This window comes from Dermacentor variabilis, chromosome 3 (genome assembly GCF_050947875.1).
Source record: "Dermacentor variabilis isolate Ectoservices chromosome 3, ASM5094787v1, whole genome shotgun sequence".
NCBI classification, from domain to species: domain Eukaryota; kingdom Metazoa; phylum Arthropoda; class Arachnida; order Ixodida; family Ixodidae; genus Dermacentor; species Dermacentor variabilis.
This window is the reverse complement of record NC_134570.1, coordinates 47,135,350-47,147,632: the sequence shown is the minus strand read 5'-3', so window position 1 is coordinate 47,147,632 and position 12,283 is coordinate 47,135,350. Positions and strand designations below refer to the sequence as shown.

Sequence of the window (12,283 nt, the reverse complement as noted above, 5' to 3'; positions counted from 1 at the left end):
CTTATGACGCTACGTCCAGCCGCAGCATGTTAGAAATGGTTGTGCTAAATGCACGTTTTTGTCATAAGAAAAAAAAATGCGGCGTGTTGACAAGTGCGTTACTGTCGATGTTTACACCATCAGCTATGTAGAATATCGCCGGCCACTGCAATAACAGCTCTGTTATGAGTTAAACCAGGTCAAACTAAACTAAAGAAGAAAAAAAAAAGGAAACGAGAAAAAAACAAGATTCTCAAGTCATATGGTTTAACCTCTGCTAAGCCATGGGCAAGCTGGTCCACTCGTTTCTGGTAAAAATGGCAAAGGAAAAGCTCTGCCAATCGACAGTATTTTTCAGTTCAGCAATGCCATAGACAAGCTGGTTTCGTCTCCGCTTTGTCGTACTTCTGGTAGATGGCAGCATACAATCCATGGGGCAGCACAAGCAGGAGCTAGTTTATTCTGGTGGAGGAAGTAAAGCATGCTTGCAGCTAAGGCCTTTAAAAATAAAATGACCGTTTTTGGACGGAATTCATAATAGCCTAGCACGGAAGGGATTAATAGAGTCGAATGCACTTGTAACGATACCGGTTTTAACGATATATCAGTTATAACAATGAGAAGCTGCTGCACAGTCAACTTTTGTATGTTTTTCATGGTGATATAACCCACTTACTACAATGTCCAGATGACGCATTATTGGTTATACTGGTGAAGTCTGGCTGCTGGGTGTCCGAGCCGAAAGGTACTGAAATGCGAAATCCTTGAAAATCAAGAAATAAAAAGAGAAGTTCGAGCCGCTGCACGTTGGGCCTCTGCTCCAACAGCCACACGCTCATTTTTCAGACACCTCCGCGTGCCTCTCTCCCGTCGCCCTTCCACCCCTCCGAACATGAATGGGCGCAGCTCTACACCAACCCACCCTCCGAAACACGAATGGGCCGCACGAACTGCGCTGCTCACAGATTGCTCGCATGTTGCTCACTGGCTCCTCATTCAGCGCAGTTCTGCAAACAGCATAATCGCTCACGTTTGTCTTTGTTGGTTGCTTCAAAAACATTCCTGGCCAAACAGTTTCCCAGCCTTGTATGCTTGACTCGCCGCCGAAACGGAAGATGGCTGAGCCGCCGCTGATCATCGCCAATGCATGAGGTTGCTGGTGAAAAGAAAGCGTACGGCTGCTACAAATTTGGAAACTACGTGCTTCTAACCGATGAGACGACCATCGCGATGACACAGTAGGGCAGGCTGCCTCAACATTGTCCTCACAGGAAGCCCGACAGATGATTCAGTCTATCTGGGGTTTCATTTTCATGAGGAACCTTCCGCTGCACTATGTAGAGCACCTGGATACCTTGAAAAAGGATGTTGGCAAGCTTTGCGTAAGCATGCAAGGCTGACAGACAGAGGGTTTTCTCGTGCAAGCCAGTGAGAAGTATGTGGCGAGATGCTTGTGGTGATGTCACCTCAGCGTTTCTTCTGGATTTCTCAAGCTGACAGGCTGCTGCAGCCGCCTTCTTGCAATTTTTATAAGGCCCTTTTTGGGGCCACCAAAGCGATGCCTCGGCAGTGCTCGCACATCGCTTGCCACCCGTGAACACTGTTTGCAGTTGCTATAGAAGCGACATTCTTTAACGCCGACAGCCGTGGCTTGTTACAAGTGATCAGAGCACCCACGAAGTAAACATGTGAACACAATCATCAGCCAGATGGAGGAAGGTGGTGGGGAGTGGCACCGGCCTCCCCTCCCATATAGTTTTCTCACATCAGCTGTGCTCTCCCCCTATTTTGATTTTTTCATGCAACCCAGTTATAATAATGGAATTTTTGTGGCACTTTAATATTGTTATAAGTGGGTTTGACTGCATCTTGAAATCGCACAGTGAGCTTAGCTCTGGTTAAACCCTGCACCACTTATTGTACAGGCTTGCATATAATATGAGAATTTTCCCCAATTATTAGCACTCCAAATTTCCACCTCGTATTATATGCAGAACCAAACCAAAATTTCTGTCAAAACCTTTGCTGATGCATTGATAGCATCCTTATTGTCCTCTAGCGTACAGGAGGCACCATATAGAGACAGCGTGGGTTTGGCTGCCATAACCTGTTTGCAGACACATGGGCAAGCATCCCAGAGGACCTTGTGTGTTGTGCTTTTAGGAAGTGTGGCATTTCAAACGCGCTCAATGGTACAGAAGACAACCATCTTGGGGAAGAGTTCTCAGAAAAGGAAGTGTCCTAAAACAGTTCAACCAGGCCTAAAGATGCTTTAACCGTGAAGTGCGACATTGTTCTACAAGGACACAATAAAACTTAAAAATCATGGGGTTTTACGTGCCAAAACCACTTTCTGATTATGAGGCACACCGTAGTGGAGGATTCTGGAAAATTTCAGCCACCTGAGGTTCTTTAACGTGCACCTAAATCTAAGTACACAGGTGTTTTCGCATTTCGCCCCCATCATAAACAATAAAACTGATACTGATACTAAATACTAAATGTTTTCACTGAGTTTGCCTCCCTCATATTATGTGCGGATGGAACTTTCCCTTCACTATCCCCAAATCTTGCCTCGCATTATATGCAGGTTCGTATTATGGTCGGGCTTTCACGGCATATGTCTCTGGTAATACAGTATTTTCACAAGTGGTAATGTGCATACAAATAGGCCATAACTAATCACTACTGAATGGATAAATAAAATTTGACTAATCGAGCTTTCCATTTTCCAAGCTGATGAACAACCATTTTCTGCAACATAAAGAAACTCCTGAAAGAACTCCCTACCAGTCATTGAGTACATGTTACATGTGAGCACAGCATGTTACACACCCTGCAGCAGACGTGTCAGCTTCGAATTCCGATACGGCACATGCGAATTGCCATCACAGAGGGCACTAATGACATTTCCAAGCGACAGTAGGCCTTGATTGATGGTGATGCCTGCACAAGGACAAAGAAATAACAGTAAACAAATTTTTCCATTTCAGATATAAAAAGAAAGCAGGAAAGAATAGGTATTTAGAGAGTGACGGTGTTAAAAAACAGCAATTTTTTAAAATGCAGTTACCTAGGACAAGACATTCCGAATCAAGACAAGCTTACTGTAGACACAAACGATTGCCTAGTTGAGATTTCAGATTACGATAAGCACAAAGATAAAAAGGTGAAAAATAGGGGCTAACGATAAGCAGTACAAGAAGCATTTGGCAGATGTTCACATGAGGTGGCATCAACAAAAGCCACACAGAAACAAATTTATTAAAGGTTACTCGTAAGCGTTAGCATCGTCACTAATGTGGCAAGCTTGACTTATCTTTCAAGGCTGCCTTCCCTTTTCATCGAACTTGCAAGTTTTTTTGTGGGCAGTGCACAAGAAAAAACAATGTTACAAATTGCGAAAACCTCAATGTTTCACGAAACATGCCACTCCACAACACTACTTATCCCTTTCAGGCACTGTGGGCACAATCAACGGAAAGGTGCATCAAAAGCAAAAGCTCTGATCAAAATTAATGATATTTCAAACGTTTTGCATACATCGTGAAACACTTCCGACTGGACCAGTGGTGCAAGTTTGAGTAATACATCTAAGGTGTTTCAGTAAAACAAGTTGGAAGGTAGACTGTCAGTTGGGTGTTTGCGCTCAGCATCAGTATGTTGTCATATAACAGGTTCACTTCGTTCACTGTTTTTTTCGATGTTTTACATCAGGCATATATTCAATGGCTAGACAGGTGCTTTCCCAGTATGCCAGACATTAAGTATTTGAAGCTGTCATATGTGACATTCGTGTAGAAAGTTCTTGCATGTAGTCTACATCAGCTAAACTTGAGAAAGCTCACTGAAGAATTGAAAGTTTTTATTTCATTCTACTGCCATATGCTCTTGTTTCTGAATATGCAAGAAATGTGCAAAATCTAAATTTTTATAGGGCAGAATTAACTGGCACTTGAAAAGGTTACATTAGGTCTATGTCTTCTGCTGGCACTTTTCGGCCCCAGCTGGAGCCAGTGAAGTGCATAAAATCAATAAGATCAATGTAAAAAAAAAAAAAAAAAAAAAAAAAAACTGTCAAGCCAGTGAACCTTCTTTGAGCCTTTCGCCAACTGCTTTGGTCTTTCCAGCCCTTTCCGAGCCAGCGAGGTCAACCAGATGGAATTTTGCCACCATTATGGCACCACCACTGGACTTCTCCTGCTGCTCCACAGTCAGCGTGAAGATGGCGTGCGAACGAGACGAGCGCGCGTTCATGTTGGTCGAGGCGGTGCTTCGACTGGCAGAGCCGACCTCCAGAAGATGGATTGTCTCCTCGGGGGTGGTCACATTCAGCTCCGTCAAGTTGAAAATCTGTGAAGCAAGAACATTTTGCAACCGGATGCTTGAGAATGACCACCTGTCAACACACTGCAGGTTGACAAACATACACAGTGATATCTTCTTCAGCCATGGTGTAAAGATTTGTGTATGCGACTTGTTTTTGCTGGTTCTGTGCACAGGTGTGAAGGGGAAAAAAAAACATGGGGATAGAGCTTTGGGTAAAATGACTTTTTTTCGTACTCTGTGGGTCCGTTTCACCTTATTGCACTCTGTGTCGCTTAAGCGGATGACAATGTTAAAGGCATTATCATAGTTGACATGATGTTCAACGTGTCGCACTCTATCAGCAACGGTGAAATAATAACTTTTCGTTTCCTGTAATGCTTGCAGCCAATAACCAACTCGTGCATGTGCTGCGAGAGCCTGTGATGCAATTCTTCTAATGCAATTGGCATTGGAATACTGCACCCACTTTCTAGTCTGTGTGCCCATGTCTAACTGTTTTCCCCCAAACTTCAATTAAAATATATATATATATATATCTACGTTACTGGAAGGAACCCGGGTCACACAGGTTTCCTGAAGCACAGGAATCCGATGCTTCAGCGCACCACGAATGCTTGCGGGGAGGGAGGGATTATTGGTATTTTTTTGGCCTCTAAGTGTTGATGGAAGCACACTCCACAGATGCATATTTGAGTGATAAAAGCGAGAAGACTCGCTATTCTAGATGACAATGGATAAATGTTTTACGCTTGAAATATACGCCTATGCAATCGTGTCATAGTTCATTTCAAGTCAGAGATGCTGAACGCTACCTCTGCGCTGCCAGTTGAACGAAAGAAACTGGCTGCATTTTGAAAACGACATTCAGTGAAGCTTTCTTTGTAGCACCTGAACATATACATACTGAGTTCTGTGGCAGCCCTGTGATGCATGCGTGTTGCATTAATGCAATTAACATTATTAGCCTACTTACCCCCACTACAGATTGTAAATAAAAGTCTTCAACATGGCTTGATGCTACACATTGTTTCAATGATAATGGCATTAACATCGACAGACATTGTAAGATGCATTTTGTGGAATTTTTTATGGAAAGAATGTAACATGACTGACTGAACAAAAATTATTAAATAAGTATGTAAAATTGAGGGCTCACTATAAAATGCACCCATTATCCTAGCACAGACTTTCTTTCACTGCAGAGACAACATCCTGTGCAAGTATAAGCATAACATTTCAGGACATACCACATTTGCTCATGTAAGGCCCAGCCTTGTATAAGGCCCGCACCCCCACTTCACAGTGTGACGAGTTGAAAAAAAAAAAAAAAACTTTCACCAACAGCAAATTCCACTGGCTAATCTAGAGCAGTGTGCCGAATCCAGGAGATCGCAACAACACCTAGCAGAGGTGACCCGGTCCGGATCGACTGACGAAAAAAATAGACATGCTCCAGCAGAAAGTACAGCGGAAGCTGGGCCCCACATCTACCCGCCATATTAGACAACACCTCAAAAAGCTGAAAACAGCCGAGCCACCTGGCCAATCGAGAAGTTACGGCAACGCGTCGTCGGAGTTCCGGTGAAATCTGTCTCTTCTCAGCAGATTCACCACAAGTTTCTCATACATACTCGCGTGCTGGTGAATTCCCGCAAACCGCTGCAAAATGGCGCTAGCCTGCATCTCAAAAACCAGTCAGTGATTGTAAATGTGTTCACAGTCGGCCGCCAGTAGTTTCATTTATTTGTATAGCAGTCTGGGTACAGTAGTAGGTTTTAGTGAGAGTCCATAAGCCTGCCTCGTGTAAGGCCTGTAGCTCGTAAAAATTCACAAAAAGAAGTGCGGGCCTTATAAGAGTAATTACGGTATGTTCTGCTTAGTTGGTGGAACCTTTGTGGAACAAGGTTAAGATGTTCTACTTAAACACATGGAACGAAATTAACGGTGATATGTAGTAGCAGTGACAAGAAGCTCTACTGATTTTTGAGCTCCACGCGTCCCACAGCAAGCTGACAAAGTTTCAGTGCATTTGGTGCGGGGAAAAATTTTTATTCCAATTTGTTTTTATAATGAAGTTGAATTGTAAAGTAGTCTGGCAACGCTACGTGGCAACAAAACTAATCACACCCCAGGAAATGGCTTCCTTGTAGAAAGGGAATGCAATCTCGAAGGCCATGTCTTTGTGTGCTGCAAGTACAGAAGCAATTGCAGAAGCACAAAATACGTCATGATTGCCATGCGTTGTTTTGTCTGCGTGCGAGCCTCGGCAGTCTACTGCTGCTTTCTTTCACACGAGTGAAGGGTCTCTGGTACAATCCAATGGCAACGACCGTGCTGCCCATTGAGTGCCAGTATGTGTGGAGCAAAACATCAAATGTGGTTACCAACTGTCAAAACAGACGACACAGCGATCACCCCTCATTTCCTGACATCACACAGACCATGCCAATATGACTGTTGCTATTGGTGGGAGGGATTTAGAAGTATCGACTCCAAATAGAAATTTCAAATTAAGATGTGTGCTGAGAGCCCAGTTTTTCTGTGTGTGGAACCATATTGTGCCCTATATTCTCTGTTGCAATGATAAAACTGAGAATAGTCAGACGACCATGTCATGGCCCTACATTCGTTTTACATGGGTGCAACTTAGTAGAACGTCTTGCAGACATGTTACACTTAGTGGAACCTATGTGGAATGAGACAGTGTATAACTGACAGAAAGCCCTCTTGAATGTCAAGCATAAATTCAAGCTGGATGAATTGTGTGATCCTTTGGCCCAAACCAAGTTTGCCAGATCTTCACTGCAGGCAGCAGTGAGTTCCACTCACTCGGTGGAGTTTCAGGTGTGATGGCAAGATTGACAGTTTTCCACAGCTAACCATTGTTCTGTCAAAGCTACAAAACTTATTGCCCACCTAAATTTGACTTCGCAGGGCTAGAGCACAGTGACAGCTTTCTTAAGATGTGCAATTCAAGTGCACATAGAGCTTGTTCACAGTCTGGCTAGTACAACATCCCTACACAAACAGTCACCAAATTTCAGGCAAACCAAACTTAAGCTCTATCTTGTGATACTCTGGTGTCAGTTATTAGTGGGACATTGGCTCCTTTGCAGACTGTGCAACAAGAGTCCACAGAGACAGTTGTGTTCTTTCTTTTTCTTCTCATATTTCGCACCCCTTTCACCATTACAGTGTAGCAAATTGGAGATATTTGGTTAACCTCCCTGTCTTATACTTGGCTTTTACGTCTCTCTCTCTCTCTCTCTCTCTGGTGTCAGCGTAGCATATAGTGCTGTTCACAGAACAAACCTTTATGAAAAGAACATGTACATGACAAATGATCAAATATAGTAAAGCAAATTAAAATGTTTCTCAATGATATTACTATGTAACGAATACATATATGCTTAAAACAAATATTGGATATATGGAAGGTATTTTTGTGCTGGATGTGACTTCATTGAAACAAGGCTCGACTTTAGTACAAACATGCTCCTAAGAATCGGAGTGCGAGGGAGGGAGGGAGACATCCGGTGGAGGCAGAACTACTCCGTGGTGGAAGAGCATCGGCACTCCATGGTGTCAGCAGTAAGCATTGGCAAATGTTCTCCCTCCGATGGACTGACCAATCTGTGCTGCTTAGCGTCAGTAACCCAACAAGAACTGGCACGTACAGCCTAACACAGTCACAGTCCAAAAAAATGCTAACCTGCATTTACATTAAGCACAAGAGCTCACAAGACATCCCCACAGAGGAATGCCAAATTACAAGTCACATGGCAGTATGCCGTAAGAAATGTTTCTTTGCAGCTGATGACAGTATGCAGATGACAGCTTGCACTGAGAAAAGCTTGAGCTTTGTTTTCACACAGTAACCGTTTAACCTTCTGCTACAGTGGATCGGCTATGGCATCCTGCTGCTAAATTTAACAGCCATGGGATTGGAAGTGTAACCATCTAAAGCCATGCCTAGCCATCAAAAAGCAAGGTAGCAGTATTCTGCAGATCAAATTTAACCACCTGTATCTTCCCAACCTCAGCTATGCAAAGTTGTGTAGGCATTTTTAAGTGTGCAGTCATTGGAATACGACCATCACGGCCAGGAATAACAAATCCCACGTGATCAAAAATTAATATGGAGCCCTCTGCTGCAGTGCAGCGAAATAGCAATCACCCACATCGGTTTTACTGGCTGATGCAATTCTGTAAAGAAAGGAGTTGTGCACATGACAAAGCAACTTCACCTTTATGGCACCATTCTGGTCTTCTCGAATTTGCAGCGATTCTCGATCTTGATTTTTGGAGAACAGGTCAAACACGTCTTCTTTGTATATCTGCAAGAGAGGTTAGCAACTTAACACTGAGTAACCAAGGAATCTGCGTACTCGAGCTAAACGCAAAATCCTACATCATCCGCACAAACTAAAGCCCCTATGCAGCATTGAAGAAATGCGCTCGCACCGCAAAACGTTCATTTAAGAGACTATAACTTCAAAAATCTATCAAACTGCAATCTGCAAGAAGCTGTACTCGGTGACAAGCTAAGCAGCCAGAATGAGCTCCGTACACAAAACCACACCACACTTGTCCTTTGTGTCACCAAATACGCCACCTCATAAACTGCCTGCATGAGTCATAAGTGCCAGTATCATTGCCACTCACTCCTCCGCATGTGACCACAGCTATAAAGCAGGTGCAAATCAATGTACTCACCTCGAGGAAAGACGCTCTCACAAGGAATATCTTCTCCGTGTTCGCCGAGATGTGCTTAAAGATATCTTGGACTGCCCTCGGGATGATGCCAGCATCTTCGGACCTGGCACAATTTGATGAGCAGCACGTGCCCATTGTAAATGTTTTGCCAGATCCGGTCTGGCCGTATGCGAGGATGGTGACGTTGAAGCCTGCACCGTGGAATTTGCATTTGAAATACAGTACCGACACAACCTTCGAGGATGCACAACTAAGTGTTAAAAGAAAACAATAAGTGGCTTTCATGTGTCAGGGGCCGATAGTGAATTTTACCAGCTCCAATCTAGTCTTGTTCATGGTTAGCAACATCATACTGTGACAAAGCTTGATGATGATGATGATGATGATGATAATGTATGTGGTTTTATGGAGCAAGGGCCAATGTGATAAAGCTTATAGGAAGCTTGGTTGCTTGGTTAATTAATGTGATTGGCATTCTTGGGAAACTTTACCCACTTTGTGGTATTACGTAAGTAAGCAAGTAAGTAAGTATGTATATGGTGCAGCTGTATAGAACTTCTTTCGTGTCACTCTTAAATTAAAAAAAAGAAATTCTTTAAAATTAATCTGGTGAGGGGAGGAATCGAACCTATGTCACATGGGTTCCTCAAGCACAACAGCCTGATGCTCTAGCACTGTATCACGAATGCGTGTGGGCAGTGAGGAAACAATTCTCAATGTTCATGTGCACCATGCATCTCGGAGGCCATGTGCGAATATCATGGCTGCACCGCACTACATTGCAGCCAAATGTCATGGCCACTAAGCCATTGCAACCTGGTGTCGCCATTTCGTTTTGCAGATGCAGAATAGTAGGATTGATTGTGAAGCCTGTTTATGAACCTTTACTTGTCTTGCTTGATTCTGCACAATACCATGCACATTTCTTTACAACACTGAGGAGTTTTCTAAATACATAAATGGCTTGGATAAGGGCTGCACAATTGATTAACTCTACCCTAAGGAAGACGAGTTGGGCTTGTCAAATGCTTACTTGCAAAAAAGACAAATTACAAACCCAACAAGTCCAGTACCATTTATTTGTCATGCAGCTCTCAATATGACTTGAGCTCGTCAGCTGCTTTGTGCATGTCTTAAAGACCAGGTGGTGCAAGGAGCCTGTGGAAGAGTGAAGCTGTGAACATACTTTTTTTGTTTTGTTGCGTCACCCGCCAACTATTTCAAAATGGCCTGTTCTGTAGGACAAGTGAACGCTCCAAGTCATGTTGAAAAGAAAAGAAAGCGTAGTGATTCGGAGAGTTAACTTCCTCTAGTGACAGCAATCTTGCAATACAAGGCGTTGAGCAAAACGAGAGTAAGATGAAAGCAGGAGCCAACGTTTCGACAAGTGGACTTGTCTTCTTTAAGGCAAGGCCTTGAAGACAAATCCACTCGTCAAAACGTTAGCTCCTGCTTTCACCGTGTTCTTGTTTTGCTCATCGTTTTAAATTTCCATCTCTCACATTCCCCCTGCTTTCCCTGAATACAAGGCGACGTATGTTGAACCATGTAAATAAGAAAAGTGAGGACATGCTATGAAACCCAACTTTGTTGCTGTGTAAAAAAGTTCATAAGCTTAAACTTTCTTACACAAACATTTCGCTTGGTTTTGCTTTATATGACCAATAGAATTGTTTGCATGTAAAAAGAATTCTTTTCTTGCAAGTTGCTTTATTTTTTTGAGAGTCCTTAAAGGGTGACCCTCTAATTAATCAACTAGTATATTCACAATAAATTTTTTGAAGGCGGATCAGCTGACATCACATGAGCAAAATCAGGCAAGTGTCATCTGCCACCAATATCCTTATGTCCCTTAACTGTGAGGACGGGAAGAAGGGAACCACAGATCAAGCACCTGTGTGCACGTTTGTGCAGAGTAGGGGCAAAAGCCACCTACGCACACAGCACTTCAAGCAAGCAGGACAAATGATCGAGTGAATAGTCTAATTGCAGCTGGATTAATAATTACGTCTAGGTGAAATTGAAATTAATTCTGGGATACCACGCACTGAAACCATGATCTGATTATGAGGCACACTGTAGTGGGGGACTTCAGATTAATTTTAACTATGTCGGGTTCTTTAACATGAACCCGATGTACTGTACATGCGTTTTTTTGCATTTTGCTCACATCGTAATGTGGTCGCCATAGCAGAGATTTGATCCCACAACCATGTGCTTAGCTGAGCAGTGCCATAGCCACTAAGCCACCATGACGATTAATTCCATCAGAGTTACATGTCTGACTTAAGTACACTGAAGAAAGGTGTTGTTTACACGACACTAAAGGCAACTGCTGTTCATATATAACGTTGCAATTTGTGTGTTAATTTCTTACGCTTATCTACTAGAATTACCAGTTTTTATTTTTAGCTCATGAATGCAAATCAAGGAATCCAATTAATCAATTAATTTATCAAGAATGTCTGAATAATAAGGTCAACATTTTTAAATTGTTGCTAGTGTATAATGAATTAACTGGCAGTAGTTCACTCACCTTCAAATACTTTAGGCAGCAGCTTAGACACACACGCGTCGTATATTTGCACTTGGCTTGACTCCACTCCAAAAACGTAGTCATAAGAGAACGTCTTGTCTCCACCAAGTACAATACTCTGATTGCTCGGACATGTCCGAGCACAGGCTTGGCAGCCCTCTATCAGTTCTTTGGACACAAGCGGCCGGCATCGCACAGCAACCCGCACTGGAATCACTTTGTCGGACTCCATGGCGCAAGAGATCTGTGGATAATGGGGATGAGATTGTTACTAACACTGTTCCATTTATTACACCCTCGAGGTATTGAAGAGGAAAGGGGGCAAAGATCACTTTCAGACTTCGTGAAACGCACTTTAAATGTAATGGCTCACGGAAAATAGAGAATAAGAGCACGATTTGGAAGGTACACAAAATGCTGAAGGTGGTCGTTGCGCTGCAGAAAAATTATGAGGTAGAGAAAATGAATGAGCTATAGCACATATGAAAATAAACATAAAACAACCAAAACTGTCAGAAGCTTTGTAGAATACAATAGAACCCATTAAAGTGTCTCCTTAAGGAATATGAGGTTTGTAATGGCGATCAAGGTGAGGTAATATGAAAGATTCTCTTCATATTACCTCACCTGATAGGAAGGTGCAGCACACCAGATAAAAAAAGGTTGCAGCAGAAGAATGGCCAGTTGAGACATAGCCATAGGCTTATGCAAGAAGAGGGCTGG

General features: G+C 42.9%; 1 protein-coding gene across 2 annotated transcripts in view; it reads right to left on the bottom strand.

Moving 5' to 3' along the window:
• Positions 1-12,283, bottom strand: part of Klp3A (kinesin-like protein 3A) — a 62,529-nt gene that overhangs the window by 47,581 nt on the left and 2,665 nt on the right. For both annotated transcript variants that reach the window (XM_075684944.1, XM_075684943.1), the window contains exons 2-6: positions 11,561-11,804; positions 9,025-9,215; positions 8,556-8,645; positions 4,071-4,332; positions 2,815-2,925 (exon numbers count right to left, since the gene is read on the bottom strand). In XM_075684944.1, coding sequence (XP_075541059.1) covers positions 2,815-2,925; positions 4,071-4,332; positions 8,556-8,645; positions 9,025-9,215; positions 11,561-11,792 — 886 coding nt within the window. In that variant the 5' untranslated portion in view covers positions 11,793-11,804. The remainder of the gene's footprint in view (positions 1-2,814; positions 2,926-4,070; positions 4,333-8,555; positions 8,646-9,024; positions 9,216-11,560; positions 11,805-12,283) is intronic.